Here is a 19,480-nt window from a genome sequence, read left to right as displayed (position 1 = left end):
CTACAAAATATTTCTCGAGGATGCTGGCAAGGCTGGAGGCGGGAGGGGTGCTGGACAAGGCCTCAGGTGGATAGAGCACCCAAGCTTCTAAGGCAGAAGCCAAGAGTGGGAGAGCCAATGCAGGCAGTGATTGTGAGGCTCCACAGGTTTGTGGCGAAAGAGAAGATCCTGCGGTGGGCCTGGGAGAAGCGGAACTGCAAATGGGAGGGGAATAAAGTCCTAAGATATCTGGACATTGGAGCGGAGCTGGCAAAAGGCATGCTGGATTTAACAGGGCTAAGGCGGCTATTTATCGACAGCAGATCAGGTTCGGGGTGCCGTACCCGACGAAACTCTGGGTGACTTTTGAAGGCTGGGAGTATTATTTGAAACCCCAGAGGTGGCCAATGACTTTATTAGAGAGCATAAACTGAGGGAGAACTGAACTTTCATGGGTTTCGGAGGAGTTGGAACAATGGAGTTCAGAGGATGCAGGTAGTGTAGGGGCCAGGTACCAGGGGTAGTGGTGTCTATGGATGAGGGGAAGTCTTTTGACCGGGTGGAGTGGCGGTACCTATTCGAGGATCTGGGAAGGTTTGGGTTTGGGCCGAAGTTTCTGGCATGGGTGCACCTGCTGTACGTGGCTCCGGTGGCGAGTGTACGGACAAACAACATGAGCTCACGGAGTTTCAGGCTGCATGGGGAATGAGGCAGGGGTGTCCACTGTTGCCGCTGTTGTTTGTGCTAGTGGCAGAGCCCTTGGCGATGGCCCTTAGGGGGTCAGCAGAGCGGCAAGGGATTATGAGGGGGAGTTTGATACAGTTTACGGTGATACACAGGGTGCACATGACTCTGGCGAGGATGAGTCGGTTCTTTCAAGGGGTAGCAGATGAGTGTGAGAAGTGCGGGCGAGGTCCAGCAAACCCCACACATGTTCTGGAGTGTGAGACGTTGGAGAGGTACTGGGTGGGCGTGTTCAGGGCGCTCGCAAAGATTGTAGGTGCAGAGGCTGGGCCGGACCCTATGGTGGCAATTTGTGGAGTATCGGAAATGGCGGAGCCATTGGAGGGGAGGAAGGCCGATGTCGTGGCCTTCGCCTCTCTGGTCGCCTGTTGAAGAATTTTGCTGGAATGGCAGTCCACAACACCGCCAGGAGTGGTGACCTGGCTAGAGGACCTATACGACTTCCTCCAGTTGGAAAAGACCAAGTTTGAATTGAGGGAATAAGCGGAGGGCTTTGAGACACGTTGGGGATTGCTCACAACCATGTTTGTGGAATTGTTCGTCAGGCGGGGATGGGGTGAAAGGGGGGGGGGGGACTGTACAGACTGTAAAATTGTGAGTAGTGGAGAATGTTCCCCAGATTATTTATGTTTTGTATTTTTTGGATATGTTTGGAATAAAATACTTTTTTTTTTTAATCGGTCTATCTCAGCCTTGAATAAAGTTCAGTGACCTTGCCTCCACTGCTTTCTGGAAAGAGAATTTTGTATACTAATGACCCTCTGAGGAAAACAATTCTCATCTCTATCTTAAATGGTTGACCTCTTATTCTTAAACTTGTCTCTTAGTCTCTCCCACAATTGGAAACATCCTCCTGAGCATGCGATACAATAGCACAGTGGTTAGCACTATTACTTAACAGCGCCAAGGTCCCAGGTTCGATTCCCGCTTGGGTCACTGTCTGTGTGGAGTCTGCACATTCTCTCTGTGTCTGCGTGGGTTTACTCCAGGTGTTACGGTTTCCTCCCACAAGTCCAGAAAGACATGCTTGTTAGGTGAATTGGATATTCTGAATTCTCCCTCTGTGTGCCCGAACTGGCGCCGGATAGTGGCGACTAGGGGATTTTCACAATAACCTCATTGCAGTGTTAATGTAAGCCAACTTGTAACAATAATTAAGATTATTATATCTACCATCTCAAGTGCTCTCAGAATCACAACTGTTTCAGTAAGATCACTTCTCATTCTTCTAAACATAATTAGTATAGGCTCAACCTTCCTTCATAAAATAAGCCCCTCATCCCAGGATTGAGTCGAGTGAACCTTCTCTGGATTGCTTCAAATGCAGTTATATCATTTTTCAAATAAGGACCAAAATGCAGTATTCCAGATAATGTCTCACAAAGACACTGTATAGCTGCAGTAAAACCTTTTATATTCCATTCCCCTTGTTCTGATTCATTTTGTTTACTGGCCTTACACTGTATCAATGTTTTTTTGAAAATGTTAATTCTTAAAATGAACCTTTTTAAAAAAAATAAATTGAGTACCCAATTCATTTTTTTCCAATTAAGGGGCAATTTAGTGTGGCCAATCCACCTAACCTGCACATAGAATTTACAGTGCAGAAGGAGGCCATTCGGCCCATCGAGTCTGCACCGGCTCTTGGAAAGAGCACCCTACCCAAGGTCAACACCGCCACCCTATCCCCATAACCCAGTAACCCCACCCACCACTAAGGGCAATTTTGGACACTAAGGGCAATTTATCATGGCCAATCCACCTAACCTGCACATCTTTGGACTGTGGGAGGAAACCGGAGCACCCGGAGGAAACCCACGCACACACGGGGAGGATGTGCAGACTCCACACAGACAGTGACCCAAGCCAGAATCGAACCTGGGACCCTGGCGCTGTGAAGCAATTGTGCTATCCACAAGGCTACCGTGCTGCCCCATCTTTGGGTTGTGGGGGCAAATCCCACACAAACATGGGGAGAATGTGCAAACTCCACACGGACAGTGACCCATGGCCAGGAGCGAACCTGGGACCTCGGCGCCGTTGAAATGAACCTTGTTAAGTTCTCTCCGTTCAATCAGATCACTATTCTAATAAACTCCAATGAGTATAGACCCAACTTACTCAACCTTTTCAAATAAGACATATCCATGAACTGAACTGCTTCTAAAATAAATATGTCTCCATAAGGTGACCAAAACTGACCTCCCTACTTTTATACTCCATCCCTGCAATAAAGGCCAACATTTCATTTACTTTCCTGATGACTTGCTGTACCTGCAATCTGACATTTTGTGATTTGTACAAAAGGGGTCTCGGATGCCTCTCTACTGCAGCCTTCTGTAGTCTCTCCATTAAATAATCTGCTGTTCTACTCCTCTGGTTGCCTCTCTCAGACCACTGTTTTTGTAAAATGTCAGAACACTATCACACTGCACCAGATTGGTTTGAATTGGGTTTGTTTATTGTCACGTGTACCGAGGTACAGTGAAAAGTATTTTTCTGCGAGCAGATCATTAAGATGTCCTCAATTACCAAATTCCCAAGCTTATACTTTGTTTCGAGCTGCTATCTTTGTGCTTTTGGATAATGATCAGGCTTTGGAGAGTCGGAAGGTGGGACATTGGCTACGAAATACCTAGTCTTTGTTCCTGCCCTTGTAACCACAGTATTGCTATGGCTGGTCCAGTAAAGTGTCTGGTCATTGATGAGCCCGGTGTGATGTTCATGGGGTTCAACAATGGTAATGCAATTGAATGTGTTGGGGAAATGGTTACATTTTTTTCTTATCAGAGATGATCATTGCCTGTCTCTTATGTTGCGCAAATATTGCTTGCCACTTAGCCTAGCCTTGATGTTATCCTGTAACGGTTACATGTGGGCATGGAGTTGTGAATGGAACTTAACACTGCAATAATCAGCAAGCATATCCACTTCTGACCTTCGTTCGGGGAAGGTTATTGCAGCAGCTTGAGGTAATTGGGCCTGAAAGACTCTGCTGAGAAACGCCTGCAGTCATGTTGGTTTAGCACAGTGGGCTAAACAACTGGCTTATGCAGAACAAGACCAGCAGCGCGGGTTCAATTCCTGTACCAGCCTCCTCGAACAGGTGCAGGAATGTGGCGACTAGGGACTTTTCACAGTAACTTCATTGAAACCTACTTGTGACAATAAGTTATTATTATTATTGTGTCTGAGATGGTTGTAACAGCCACAACAGTCTTCCTTTGTGTTAGGTATGACTCCAGCTAGTGGAGAAGTTTCTGCCTGATTCCCATTCACTTCAGTTTTACTGGGCTTCTTGGTGCATCCTTGTCTCACCTTTGAAATTCAGACCTTTTGCCCATGGTTTCGCCAAGCTTTTTAATGAGGTTTGGAGACATGCATTCCTGACAGAATGCAAACCTGAGCATCCGTGAGCAGGCTATTGATGATTATTGCCAAGTATAGCTTCCACCTCTTAGCTAATGATTGAGTGTGGCAATGGGGTGGTAATTGACCAGATTGGAGTTTGTTAAACCCATTTTCAAGATTGTGCACTAGTCCACTATAGATGAAATCTATCATAGATGACCTAATTAATTCAATTTATCCAAGTTGACCTGAATGTTATTCATTCGAAATGACCAATTCTGATGAATATTTGCAAACTAGTGTTTCCATTTGGACTTTTCCATAGATTGTCCAGATCTAACCCGACTCGATACCCGCCAACACCATTGTTAAAGCCCTTAACCCTATTTTTAATGACATCTATCTTCTATTTTCAATCATCTTTAAACTCCCAACCGGTCCAGAACTCAACCAACCATATCAGGTCTTCTACCTACAGTGGCTCCCTTTCCTCCAATGCATTGAATTTTAAATCCTTACTTTTAGCACCAATACTCTATGGAGTATGCGCACTATGTGTATATCTGCATATATTCCTGCTCTTCTTTAGCCAAGCATTTGGTTACTCAAACTGCAGTGCCATGGTTCAGCACCTCCTCTTTATATCCTAGAAAGCATATACTAATGCGGCTATTAAAATTCAATTTTGATCTCTAGTATTTACTGGCTTATAGGAATTTTTTTATTGTTTGCTTGGTACAGTGGACATGGATTTTGGAAAAGCATATGATTTGTGCAGTAATTTAGTGTGCAGCATTGTTAACCTTTCAATTCATCTTGAATACATTGCACACCCTTGTTAAGGGACTAGATTTGTAACAAACGATGGTAACACAGGTGGGTATTCCAATATATACCACCACTCCATTCTGAGAATACCTATTATATATGCCCTTACTCATCAGTTTCTGACTTCCCCCATAGGATTGTGCGCAGATTGGTTTTGCAGTTCAGGAACAAGGGCAAGTTTTAAAAGTTTAAATTTCTATAGTTGGAGAGACAGTCATATCACAACGAATCTTGGGCAGATGGCCATGAATTATTTTGGTCAGCGTAATCATATAGCAGTTACCCTGTCAGCTAGGAAAGGTGTGTGGCAAGTTGAAAGAACTGATCCCTAGGTGTGCACATCACCAAATGTTTGTCCTGGTCCACCCACGTCGACGCTACCAAGGAAGTACAACGGCGCCTTTACTTCTTCAGGAAACTATCGAAATTCGGCATGTTCACACTGACTCTTACCAATTTTTACAGATGCACCATTGAAAGCATCCTATCTGGCTGCATCATAGCCTGGTCTGGCAACTGCTTGGTCCACCACGGCAAGAAACTTCAGAGAGTCGTGAACACATCCCAGTCCATCACATAAACCTACCTCCCATCCATTGACTCTATCTACACGTCCCACTGCCTTGCAAAGCGGGCACCATAATCTAAGACCTCTTCCACCCGGCTTACTCACTCCTCCAACTTCTTCCATCGGGCAGGAGATACAAAAGTCTGAGAACATGCACAAACAGATTCAAAAACAGTTTCTTCCCGCTGTTTCCAGACTCCTAAATGACCCGCTTTTGGACTGACCTGATTAATACCCAATGCCAGTGTTTATGTATTTACATTGTGTACCTTGTGTTGCCCTATTATGTATTTTCTTTACTTTTCATGTACTAAATGATCTGTTTGACCTGCTCACAGAAAAATACTTTTCACTGTACCTCGGTACACGTGACAGTAAACAAATTCAATCCAATAAACAAATTCAATCCCTGTAGAGATTGATTAACTTTAAAAAAACAAATTTGAATTCCCAATGACCATTTAAAGTAATTGCACAACAAGATTTAAGACTTGTACTGTAAAAAAAAAAACTAAAAGCAACGTTGATGAAACACACAATTTTGTAACTTATGCTCAAGACTATAGAAAAATTCCCTTGTTAATTCTTTAACCCAACTCAAAACTCCCTCCACGGTGAAACTTTACTCTGCCCACTAAGGGGGCACTCCATTCTCCAGGAACCAGCCAAAAGTGATTCCTAGATCCTTTTCCAGCTCAATGGATACTTTCTGTTCCTCAAACTAACATCTGCACTGTGGTTTACTCTGAAGGTCTAAAGCTAGGTAAATTTCTCCGCTTTCTTTAAATCCCCATGACCTGGATTCAAAATAATTTTTTTTTTTTATGACTTGAAAGTACCCAATTCTCTCTCTTCCAATTAAGGACAATTTAGCGTGGCCAATTCGCCTACCCTGAACATAGAACCGTACAGGCCCTTCGGCCCACGATGTTGTGCCAACCATTTATCTTCATCTAAGATCAACCTAACCTACACCCCTTCAATTTACTGCTATTCCAGGCAGTGCATTCCACACACCCACCACTCTCTATTCCCTTTCTTGAACAGGGGAACAACATTCGCTTCCCTCCAATCATCCGGTACTACTCCAGTGGAGAGTGAGGACGCAAAGATCATCGCCAACGGTGCAGCAATCTCGTCCCTCTCCTCAACAGTAACCTTGGGTTTATCCTGTCTCTCTATCCTGGTGCTTTTCCAAATTTCTAGCACATCCTCCTCCTTAATTTCAACCTGTTTGAGCCTATTAACTTGGTTCACGCTGTTCTCACGAGCAACAAAGTCCCTCTCTCTAGTGAATACTGAACAAAATAATCATTTGGGGCCTCCCCTACCTCCTCAGACTCTAGGCACACGTTCCCTCCAATATCCCTGATCGGCCCTATTCTCACTCTGACCATCCTCTTATTTCTCACAAGTGTAGAACGCCTTGGGGTTTCCCCTAATCCTTTCTGCCAGGGCTTTTTCATGCTCCTTTGGGTTGTGAGGGTGAGACCCACACAAATAGGGGGAGAATTAATAAACTCCACACAGTGATTTGTGGATTCATAATACATGGGGTCACACAAATAAAACCCCACAAGTAAACTGGGGGGAAAAAAAACAAGATTGGGGAAAGAATTCAAGAACGGTCATCCTGTACATATTATTTAACATTATGGCTGCTCTGTACAAACGGGGCAGAACAATTACAGGTGCAGGCGTCTCATCAAGAGCAAGAAGATAATACAAATTAATTGGAGGAGGAACGAGCATGGGAGAGGCAAACTATGGGTGGCTACTCCAATCACAGATTCTTTCTCCCAAGTTGGCTGCTCCAGCTCCTCCAATCAAATGTTCCCTCCCTCTTGCCCTTGCTTCTCCTTCAGAGACCGCATCTATGATTGGAAGAGCAAGAAGGGTGAGAGAGAAGGAACCTGTTGTTGGAGGTTGAGAAGCAGTTATCCTGGACGACAAGTCCGACCGGTTTGACCATCAAACTTTCGTTGGGGTAGCCTAGGGGAAGAAGCAATAAAAGAGGATGGAGGAGGCGGCTGGAAACCCAGTAACAAATTGGATGCAGGCCCGGGGGTATAGCCGGCACCAAAAGTGTCATAAAGGGCAGAAGTCAGCAGAGGGAAGGTCCGTTTCATTTTAATTTCCTTCAGTCCTGTGGCAATGGAGTTCCTCTGATGATTTGAATGAATTGATTGGGCTCCATTTTCAGAGTAGGATTTCATTCCTCAAATGGATTTAGTATCTCACCAATGTCTTTTGATCATAATTGAGAAGCAACGGTAACATAGTGGTTAGCAGAGTTGCTTCACAGCTCCAGGGTCTCCGGTTCGCTACCTGGCTTGTGTCATTGTCTGTGTGGAGTCTGCATGTTCTCCCCATGTGTGCGTCGGTCTCTTCCGGGTGCTCCGGTTTCCTCCCACAGTCCAAAGATGTGCAGGTTAGGTGGATTGGCCATTCTAAATTGCCCTTAGAGTGTCCAATAAGGTTAGATTGGGTTACGGGGATAAAGGGGAGAGGGTGGAGACGTGGGACTTAAGTAGGATGCTCTTTCAAGGGCCAGTGCAGACCCGATGTGCTGAATGGCCTCCTTCTGCACTGTAAATTCTATGAAATTCATGACCATTTTGTAAAAACAAAAACCTTTCTTGTAAATGAATTCATTTTACTTTTTGGATCTTCTGATGGATCTGGTGGTGAACTTATTTCCTAACCTGTTTGTGTCTTGATGGATAAATATACTGTGGTGTAATATTAAGCCACAAAGGTCCCAAGTTTGATTCCCATTTCATGCTGGGGTGGCTAATTTCAGTTGAGATGTTGATAGAGGGTGGTATGATTGTGCTTTGCATCCTTTGACTAGTGAAAGGGGTGATAATCAGCCATGGTCCCTGCTCCTGTCACTGTTTGATGACTCGTAATGGTAAATTTAACTGTTTATAGAATCCCTACATTGCAGAAGGGGGGCCATTCAACCAATCGAGTCTGCACCAACCTTTTGAAAAAGCATCCTAATCGGGCTCCCGTCCTACCCCCGCAACCCGATAACCTCGCCTAACCTGCACATCCCTGGACACTAAAGGTCAATTTAGTATGTCAATCCATCTAATCTGGACATCTTTGGACTGTGGGAGGAAACTCTCAGTCACGGGGAGAAAGTACAAACTCCACACAGTCACCTGAGGCTGGAATTGAACCCAGGCCCCTGGCACTGTGAGGCAGCAGTGCTGAGCACTGAGCCACACATTTTATAATATCGGAGATTGCGGAGGTTTACCATTGGAAACTTGTGAGGAAAAGATAGTTACAACCAAGACAACAATAACTGGAGCAAAATGGAATGCCAAGTTGTTCCTCTGCATCTCTTCCAATAAGAATGGACTATGGCAATGAGTGTGTCAGCTGCAGATTGGAGTGGCTGAAATGTCTTGAGCCCTGAAAATGAAAAGGCAGCCCATGGCAAAATTAAGCTAGCTGGTATTTTTTCTTTGAGTTCCCAAAAATGAAATTATTTTGACTACTCCTCAATCTGGTCTCTTCCACCCTGAGCATGAGCTCCCATCCACATTCCTGCATGGTGAACTACAGAGACTTACTGTCTCTATCTCTCAGCTGTTGCTCCTTCTCTTGAATTCTTGCAGACTAAATTTGTCTGTGAAGTTCAGTGATATTTTTAGAAAACTTGTAACCTGATCTTAGTGACTTCCTATGGATATTTGCACTCAATCACAATTTAAATCACATGGGCCTTGTACCCAGGTAGAAATTCTAATTAGCTATCCTTTGGCTCCCAATTTCTTGAAACTAAGTATGCAGTGTAAAGCATAATCTGATAAAACCTGACATTCCTAACACCTTGGAACTTTGGAAACCAACAGTCTGCCCACCGTCCCACATGCATGCTTTGGTCATTGTTTACAGGTGTGAACATCTTGCACCCCCAGTAAAACAACCGGGGGCTCTTTAAATCTTTAAAACCCAAACCACGCAGTCTAGTTGTCAGAAGCATTCAGAACAGGCCAAATGATCCTCTTCATTTCTCCATTTTACCCTAAATGAAAGAAAGACTCATCTTATGAAGCCTTGTACTTGTAACAATAATTGATGCTTTTTTAAAAAAAAATTTGTATCAGGTGTCCAGTTGAGTTTGCACCATTGTTCACTTTTTGTCTTGTGTCCAGCATGGAAATTACTCATCTACCTGCTGGAAAGATGTTGTTTGCTTATACCTCGTCTCAATTTTCTAAATTCCAGATTGCCTCACTGGAATCCGTGACAACCAAAAGTTAACAGTCAAATATTGCTAACTTTCCAGAATGTATTATAACAAATTTTCTTCAACTCTCTTTTCAGAAGCGTCGCTCTAGTCGACAAGTGAAAAGAAAGCGATACACAGAGGACCTAGAATTTAAAATATCTGATGATGATGATGCAGGAAAAGATTCACCATTAAGCACTTCACAGTCCGAACAGGTATTGGTCATAAGTCAATGACATTAACAATTTAAATTAATTTAAGTTGAAATATTTTAAGTTTCATATTTCAGAAGTGAAAAATAAATATGACCAATTACGCATTTAGTTTCTTCCCCCCCGCCCCCCCCCTCCAAACTTGGGGTGAAATGATATAACAACAATTTTATTCATATTAATTGAGCTGTTTCTCATAGAAAATTGGTTGCATTTTAGAACTTTAAATACACATTTTGTTTACTTACAGAAGTGCACATCGTTAAGCCCTTGAGTAAGAGTAATTTGTATCATATTGAGCCAAAGTTAGTTAAATGGTGCTCATTGCCCATCATTCATAGCTAAAGCCTGATGAATTCACATGGATCAACTAGTTCTACATTGTTGGAGGAAATGTATTACCTGGCTATCGCCATTGTTAAAATTATAAGCTGACTTTAAACAAACATTCATATTTTTATTTAGTTACCGCATTTATTGCACTAATGCTTCCTTTTCAACTTTAAAAAAAAAAGTGTTTATTAATAACATGGCTGCTGGTTGAGACAAACAAATGGTGCTCCATAGTGGCACTCAGTGGACAGCACCTGAAACTGCGAAAAGATCTTTTTTTTTAAAGTTTCAAATATACAAATGTTTTGTTACATTGAAATCCTTATCACCTTACCATGTATGTGTCGGAAATACCGTGCTTTACGCATTGGCAAGAGCCTGAGATACAAGCTTTCAGTGCATTTTGAAAAGGGGTGTTGTGACTCACTCACAAATTTTCATTTGCAGTAGTGACAAAACCCTTTCTCAAAAATCGGGACATGAGGAATAAGGTTAATGTGCACATTAAGTTTGCATCATGCTTTGAATGCTGCGTACTGTGTTCTATGGCAATAGTTACAAAAGGCAGAGCATACATTCTCTGTTATTGTGTCTATATTGTAGCTTCTGTATTGTGCTTGTCCTTTTGGGTTCTCTTTCTCTTTGTGGTTCTCTTTTTTTTTCTCAATTTTTAATTGTCCTGATTCTTTCAACATCTTTTCACCTTTCGGTTTCTTTTGGATGGGAATTGACATGCTGAGGAAAGCTAATGGTTGTGAAGTACCAGTCAGAGGAAACATCCAGTTTGTGGTATGGGCTGGCAAGATGACAATGATGAGAAGCATTAGTTACTGGGGTGGGAGCTGATGGATGAAAGGAAGATGAAAAGGACAAGGGATGAGATCTGTACAGTGCTGCAGAACAGCAAACTTCGGATTTATTTTAGACCATTTGTGATCAGGAGAGGAATGTAGGCCACGTGTTGTATTTACTGGTGGTGGTGATTACAGGTTGCTGGTTGAAACATGCTGCAGTTAAAGGCAGGAACTGACCGGCTATCAGTGATAGGCGGAGGAGTGAAAAGTCGACGGAAGGAACTGAATGGGAGCCTATGCTGGGAAGGCCCTGCCATTCTGGTGGATGAGCAATGTCATTTTGTGTAGTTCCAAGGCTGGTAACCTATTTTTACAAGGGATACACTTTTGAAGTGCAAGATTGGTATTCTTTAAAGCAGTGTTTTTCAAACTTTTTCCGGGGATCCATTTTTACCAGCTGGCCAACCTTCGCGACCCACACCGGCCGACCTTCACGACCCACCATTTTCTCTTACCTTGTTTGCTGCTGACAAAATGGAGGAATCGCAATTGCGCCCAAAGCACGTGATGGTGACATTCGGGGGCCGTGACCTGGTTTCTGCCTCCCTCAGGCAGGAAGATTACCTAGAATTTTTTAAAAATCTTCTGTGTCTCCAATTGCGCAAATTCACGGTCTTCAGCCGCAGCACCAGCTTTTATATTCAATTTTTATTTATTCTTTGTAAATTGTAACAATTTTGTTGCACGGCACGTTTAATCAAAGCCCACGTCATCGCCAGACTCTTCAGATTCTTCCTGTTTCTTCTCTTCCTTTTTTTCTTCAGCAGCAACAGGGGCAGCGGTGGAAACAACTGCTGCAGCAGCTGGGGCACTGCTACCAGCACCAACGTTGCAGATCAGACTATTGACGTCAATATTAGCCAATGCCTTGGCAAACAGACTAGGCCAGAAAGGCTCCATGGTCACACCAGCTGTTTTTATCAGGTCATTGAGCTTGTCTTCGGTGACAGTGACCTCATCGTCGTGCAGGACGAGCGCCCTGTATATACAAGCAAGTTCCGAGGTGGAGGCCATGGCGCTGGATCTCTGCGGGTGGGTCCGATGGTGCTAGTCGCCGGGGGAAAATTTGGCCTTGGCGTCATTCAGAAGAACTGAGCACTTCCAAACTGGGCAGAGCGAGCAGCAGCCGGTTTTTAATTATGCCAGCTGCGAGTGGCCTTTTTACCACATTAAAAAATGCGGCCGCACTGCGCGTGCATGCCCGCTCATTGGTGCACATGCGCAGAGTTTTGCGCATGCGCACCAATGAGCGGGCATGCACGCGCAGTGTGGTCGCATTTTTTTTATATGTTAAAAAGGCTGCTCAGCCGGCATAGTTAAAAGCCGGCTGTTGCGCGCGAATTTGCGCAATCAGGAGCGCCGCAACGGATGACTCCGTGGCCCTCGCTCACGACCCACCCACGGGTCGCACCCCCGACTTTGAAGATCACTGCTTTAAAGGGTTACCTGAAGACATTAGTTTAAGTCCTGTTACTTAGCACCCTAAATACATTAAATAGCAGTTGTCAATATCATGAGGATGCCCTTAAGGTCCTTTTAATCTGTTAATCTTCATTAACAGATTCCTGATGAAGGCCTGTAGCCGACATTTCAAGTGTGCACCTAGACAACAGTCCGGTAGAGCCCAAAAATAGGTAATTGTGCTGATGAAGAACTGGGGTAGCTGTAAGGGTCTGTGGGCGTGCTGGCAAGACACTGGGTTGGGATGGAGGCTATCAGGCTCAAGAAAATTTGTATATTGGAGGGCTGGGAACATCAAGTAGGGTGTTAGCAGGAACTTGGTGGGGAAAAAACAGTGGACACAGCAGGTGCCAATGATTGGATGGATGGTTGTTAGCAAAGGGTAGTTGGAGATTCGAACAAAAATGAACTGTTATAAATTAAATACAAAACCACATCAATTTGTGTCAAGTTTAACTTCACATCAAACGAATGTGATATGGCTAGTCGAGCTGGAGGGGAGATTTGAGACTGCTCTGAAGTGCCATCAAAAAGTTGAGCCAGGCTATTGTTTACACCGGAAATATTTACAACTCAAAATTGGGTTGTTTTTTTAGGGTGAAATAGTAACAAAATGGTGGTACAATATTGTAATCTCGGAAGTAAAGTCTGTCGACAAGAAATAATGACCTTACGCAATACTATATCTATATTTCTGAAAAATGCCCAACAATAAAAATCTTTGAACAGCATATGACTGGATTTAACTGATAAGTGGTCCAAGTTCCACAAGACTTTTCTGTAATACCCATTTATTGCATATATGTAAACTGTCAGATTTATAACTAGTACTCTAAACCTGCACATCAGTAGTCTGAACAAAAATTTGCATTATAACAGAGATCAATTCCTGGCTAAACTTCCTCACTTCTCATGCCTTACCCCGATTCTTCGTTCTGGTACCTACTAAACAAACTTGGCTAAAACCAATGATAATCTTGAATTTTCTGCCATTATGATTAAGAGCTTAGATATCAGAGGAGCTTGTCTGACTTACTTACTTTACCCGCTGTCATAATTTCATTGTGAAACAGATCTGGAATGTTTATGGACAAGGGAAAATATTATCATATGGTTTTCTGAGAGGTCCAGATTCTGAGTCAGTCAAAGTCTAAGGAATGGTTGATTGTCATATCTATAAGGAAAAGTTTGCTAGTTTGAATATGTGACTTTACAAAGTAGCAGAACACTGAACGTATCTTTAGCAAACAATTTCCTTAGTTTTACTGTGCAGCTGTAGTTTTGTCATTACTTTTGGTGAGATGCATTTCCTCGAGTTATTCTGGAAAATACTAATTTATTTACGTTCAGTTATTCTACCGCAAGATAATAAATGAGTGAATAGGATGAGAGGTTCTTCCTTATAATAGGTAGAGTTTAATCACAGTGATGGAGGTTTGCTCCACCCAATGGTTGAAGAACCAGCAGGAGGCCGGAAGTAATTTACCTGAATTAAGGCACTTAAGTGGCCAGCTTTGGACCTTCCACCTGATCGAGCCACCAGTACGGTGGAAAGCCTCTGGTCAATCAGAGTCCAGCAGCTGTCCATTGCTGCCAGCATCACCGGGAGCCGGGGCTGCTGCCAGTAATGCTCTGAGAACGTCAGGGATTATTGAAGGATCCCTGGAGAGAAGGATGGGGCTTGCTAGTGAGGGAGCAAGAGGGGAGAGGAATGCAAGGGCAAGGATGTAGCTTTCAGCAATCGCCCTATCACCCCCCTTGCTCTCGCTCATACTCTTTCGCGCCCCCTTCCCACCCCCATTCATGCCCACTCTGATCGATTCCATTAAATCATAGCCACTGTCTGCAGAATTGATATATCTTACGGCCAAATGAAGTAAGAGTTCCAGATGATCTATTGCAGCATTAGATAATCCTTTGAATTAAAATGCTGGTCATATAGCATCTTTCCTTTCTGTCGCTAACAGTCTATTTGGAAGCAGATGGCATTCTCCCTGTGTCATTGCTAACAGTCCCTCAAGTGACATCACGAAAACAGATTATCTGGCCATTGTATTTCTGTAAATGAAAGTTTGCTGTGGCAGCTAATTAGCTGTTACTGTTCCTGCATTACCTCAGTGACTGCCCTTCATTGGTCGTAAAGCATTTCGGGATGTCCTGAGGTTGTGAAAGATGCTAGAGAATACACAAATTTGTTCTCTTTCCTACCTTGTGAACGTAAATGCCAACTGAATTCAAGTGTTTCTGCAGCTCTTCTTTGCATTAGTATTGAATGTGTTTTCTGTAAGGAATGGACCGTGATCTCAGCTGTGTTTAGTTCAGGAGCAGAATTTAGATCAATGTGCCCATTCCATGAGCTTCTTGTGTATTTTCTGCCATCCTTTTGGGGGAAAAAAGTGCATTTAAATCTATTTCAGAGTCAAAACTCAGATTTTTCATTCCCCCAATTCCTAAGCCAAACTAAACATAGAACATAGAAAATACAGCACAGAACAGGCCCTTCGGCCCACAATGTTGTGCCGAACCTTTGTCCTAGATTAATCATAGATTATCATTGAATTTACAGTGCAGAAGGAGGCCATTCGGCCCTTTGAGTCTGCACCAGCTCTTGGAAAGAGCACCCTACCCAAACTCAACACCTCCACCCAACACCAAGGGCAATTTGGACATTAAGGGCAATTTATCATTGGCCAATTCACCTAACCCGCACATCTTTGGATTGTGGGAGGAAACCGGAGCACCCGGAGGAAACCCACGCAGACACGGGGAGGACGTGCAGACTCCGCACAGACAGTGACCCAAGCCGGAATCGACCCTGGGACCCTGGAGCTGTGAAGCAATTGTGCTATCCACAATGCTACCGTGCTGCCCTAGATATAAAAATGTGCAAACAAAGATTCCTGAAAATCAAATAGGATTAATGTTTGTGTTGATCTATCAAGGGCCCGAGCAATAATTTCCTACCCATGTGAGTACATTTCACAGCATAGTGTTTGCTTCAGAAAAGAAACAAACTGGAACTTATTGCAAAATAATGTTTTCTCTCCAGTTCATCTTTTGTGTGGGCAGCATGGTAGCACAGTGGCTAGCACTATGGCTTCCAGGGTCCCATATTCGATCCCTGGCTTAGGTCACTGTCTGTGCGCAGTCTGCACGTTCTCCCCATGTCTGCGTGGGTTCCTCCTGGTGCTCCGGTTTCCTCCCACAAGTCCTGAAAGAAGTGCTGTTAGGTAATTTGGACTTTCTGAATTCTCCCTCTGTGTACCCGAACAGGCGCCGGAATGTGGCGACTAGAGGCTTTTCACAGTAACTTCATTGCAGTGTTAATGTAAGCCTACTTGTGACAATAAAGATTATTAAAATTTTTTTAAATAGTCTTTGCTTCTATCTGGAATGTCATGTAGTAAGTGTGCCATTAGAAAAATCTGAGCGATTTCCGGTTGCGGCGATGCGGAGCTAAGCCGCACATTTCGGCGACTCCCGCTAGAAAGGACTTTTGGGCTCTCCAGAGGAGCCCCAACGGAAATTTTTCGACGACTTCCTGTGTGGGAAGGTGAGAGCAAGGTCCCCCTTCCATAGTATATGGAGTGGACCAGAAGTGGAGTGGTAATAAAAAGCGGCTTTGGAGCAGCAAAAGAAACGAGGGAGAAAAAACAAGATGGCGGAGGGCGGAGATCGAGCAGCATAAGGGGCCGGAGCAGCAGGAGTTTCTCAGGCGCTGCGTGGAGGAGCTTAAGAAAGAGGTGCTGGCACCACTGCTGACTGCGATCGAGGGGCTGAAGGAAACCCAGAAGGCCCAAGGGGTAGAGATCCGGGAGGTGCGGGAAAAAGCCGCCGAGAACGAGGACGAGATCTTGGGCCTGGCGGTAAAGATGGAGGCGCACGAGGCGCTGCACAAGAGGTGGGCCGAAAGATTCGAGGACCTGGAGAACAGGTCGAGGAGGAAGAATCTTCGGATTCTGGGTCTCCCTGAAGGGGTGGAGGGGGCCGATGCCGGGGCATATGTGAGCACGATGCTCCATTCGCTGATGGGTGCGGAGGCCTCTCCGAGTCCCCTGGAGCTAGATGGGGCTCATCGGGTCCTGGCGAGGAGACCCAAGGCCAACGAGCCGCCAAGGGCGGTAGTGGTGAGGTTTCATCGTTTCGTGGACAGAGAGTGTGTCCTGAGATGGGCCAAGAAAGAGCGAAGCAGCAGGTGGGAGAATGCGGTGATCCGAATCTATCAGGACTGGAGTACGGAGGTGGCAAAGAAGAAAGCTGGTTTTAATCGGGCCAAGGCGGTGCTGCATAGGAAGGGGGTGAGATTCGGAATGCTGCAGCCAGCGCGATTGTGGATCACATTTCAGGATCGACACCACTACTTTGAAACATCTGAAGAGGCTTGGACCTTTATACAAACTGAAAAGTTGGACTCAAACTGAGGGTCTATGGTTGTGGGGGGGGGGTGTCGGTTGTATACAAGGTTTTAACTATGCGTAAGGAATGTTCCACGGGTGGGGCGATGGACGGAGGTGGGGGAAGAGATCTGATGGGGAGACTGTGGGGAATGTGGGCGCCGGTGCTGTAGGGAGGGGACGCCCGGGGATGGGGGAATTGGGATAAGGCCGCAACAGGAGCTGCGCCAGAGGGGGCGGGGCTGGCTCAGGAAAGCGCAGGCTTTTTCCCGCGTTAGGGAAGGACGGAGGGGGGGGGGGGGGGGTGGAGGAGCGCACGCCGATTGCTGGGGAGGAGGAGGAGGGGGCATGTCCACACCGGGGGTGGGGGGGGGTGGTCAACGGAAAGGCGGGGGAAGCCGGGATCAGCAGGTGTCAGCTGACTTACGGGAGTGTTATGGGGGGAGCAAAAGAGCTAGCTATGGATCTGGGGGTGGGGGGGGGGGGGGAGAAATAGGGTTGCTGCTGCATTGGCCGAGGGGGAACTGAAAACAAGAGGTGGTCGGGGCGGGGGTCCCCGTCTGGGGGGACTGGAGGGTGCGGGAGGTGCGGGCACGGGACTGGCCTAAAACAGGAGATGGCTAGTCGGGGGGGGGGGGGATCTAGCTGATAACGTGGAATGTGAGGGGCCTGAATGGGCCGGTTAAGAGGGCCCGAGTGTTCGCGCACTTAAAGGGACTGAAGGCAGACGTGGTCATGTTTCAGGAGACACATTTGAAGGTGGCAGACCAGGTCAGGTTAAGAAAGGGATGGGTAGGACGGGTATTCCATTCGGGGCTGGATGTGAAGAATAGAGGGGTGGCAATACTGGTGGGGAAGCGGGTGTTTTTTGAGGCCATGAATATAGTAGTGGGCAATGGAGGTCGATACGTGATGGTGAGCGGTAGGCTGCAGGGGGCATGGGTAGTATTGGTAAACGTATACGCCCCGAACTGGGACGATGCTGGATTTATGAAGCGTATGTTGGGGCGCATTCCGTACCTGGAGGTAGGAAGCTTGATAATGGGGGGGGGATTTTAACACTGTGTTGGACCCAGCATTAGATCGTTCCAGATCTAGGACGGGGAAGAGGCCTGCTGCGGCCAAGGTGGATGTGCGATTGCTGGCAGATGAGGTGTGCGGGAGGGTACGGGGGTGCATTGAAAGGTATTTGGAGGCCAACGACAACGGGGAGGTGCAGGTGGGGGTAGTATGGGAGGCGCTGAAGGCGGTGGTCAGGGGAGAGTTAATCTCCATCAGGGCTCACGGAGAAGAGAGAGGGCAGGGAAAGGGAGAGGTTAGTGGGGGAGATTTTACGTGTGGACAGGAGATATGCAGAGGCCCCTGAAGAGGGACTACTTAGGGAGAGGCGAAGTCTCCAGACGGAGTTCAACCTGTTGGCCACAGGGAAGGCAGAGGCACAGTGGAGGAAAGTGCAGGGGGGTACGCATGAGTATGGGGAGAAGGCGAGCAGGATGCTGGCACATCAGCTCCGTAAGAGGGTGGCAGCGAGGGAGATGGGTGCAATCAAGAATGGCAGGAGAACTACGGTGCGATGAAAGTAAATGGGCCATTTAAGGCCTTCTATGAGGAGCTGTACAGATCTCAGCCCCCTGCGGGGGAAGAGGGGATGTGACGATTTCTGGACCAACTGAGGTTCCCGAGGGTGGAGGAGCAGGAGGTGGCTAGTTTGGGGGCGCCAATTGGGTTGGAGGAGCTGATTATAGGACTGGGGAGCATGCAGGCGGGGAAGGCCCTGGGAGCAGATGGGTTCCCGGTTGAGTTTTACAGGAAGTACGCGGACCTGTTATCCCCTTTGCTGGTGAGGACTTTCAATGAGGCAAGGGAGGGGGGGACCCTGCCCCCGACAATGTCTGGGGCGATGATCTCTTTGATCCTGAAGTGGGATAAGGACCCACTGCAATGTGGGTCGTATAGGCCGATTTTGCTCCTTAATGTGGATGCTAAGTTGCTGGCAAAAGTGCTGGCTACGAGGATTGAGGACTGTGTCCCGGTGGTGATTCACGAGGACCAGACGGGATTTGTAAAGGGCAGGCAGCTAAACACCAATGTGCGGAGGCTCCTAAACGTGATTATGATGCCATCGGTGGAGGGAGAGGCGGAGATAGTGCCAGCTATGGACGCGGAGAAGGCCTTTGACCGAGTAGAGTGGGAGTATCTCTGGGAAGTATTGCGGAGGTTTGTGTTTGGGGAGGGGTTTATCAGTTGGGTTAAGCTCCGATATAGAGCCCCGATGACGAGTGTGGTTACGAATCGGCGGAGGTCGGAGTATTTTCGGCTGTATCGAGGAATGAGGCAGGCGTGCCCCCTGTCCCCCCCCCCCCCCCCTGTTGTTTGCATTAGCAATTGAACCTTTGGCCATGGCATTAAGGGAGTCCAGGAAATGGAGGGGGGTGGTCAAAGGGGGAGAGGAGCATCGAGTGTCGCTGTATGCAGACGACCTGTTGCTGTATGTGGCAGGGGGAGAG

At 46.1% G+C, this 19,480-nt stretch overlaps 1 protein-coding gene across 3 annotated transcripts in view; it reads left to right on the top strand.

Annotated features, from left to right (window-relative positions):
- Window positions 1-19,480, top strand: part of chd7 (chromodomain helicase DNA binding protein 7) — a 378,323-nt gene that overhangs the window by 176,363 nt on the left and 182,480 nt on the right. For all 3 annotated transcript variants that reach the window (XM_072467710.1, XM_072467709.1, XM_072467711.1), the window contains exon 5: window positions 9,815-9,934. In XM_072467710.1, the coding sequence (XP_072323811.1) occupies window positions 9,815-9,934 (120 nt within the window). The remainder of the gene's footprint in view (window positions 1-9,814; window positions 9,935-19,480) is intronic.

Source organism: Scyliorhinus torazame, chromosome 11 (genome assembly GCF_047496885.1).
Source record: "Scyliorhinus torazame isolate Kashiwa2021f chromosome 11, sScyTor2.1, whole genome shotgun sequence".
NCBI lineage: Eukaryota > Metazoa > Chordata > Chondrichthyes > Carcharhiniformes > Scyliorhinidae > Scyliorhinus > Scyliorhinus torazame.
Note: the sequence above shows the minus strand (reverse complement) of the source record. Positions and strands in the feature narration are given on the sequence as shown.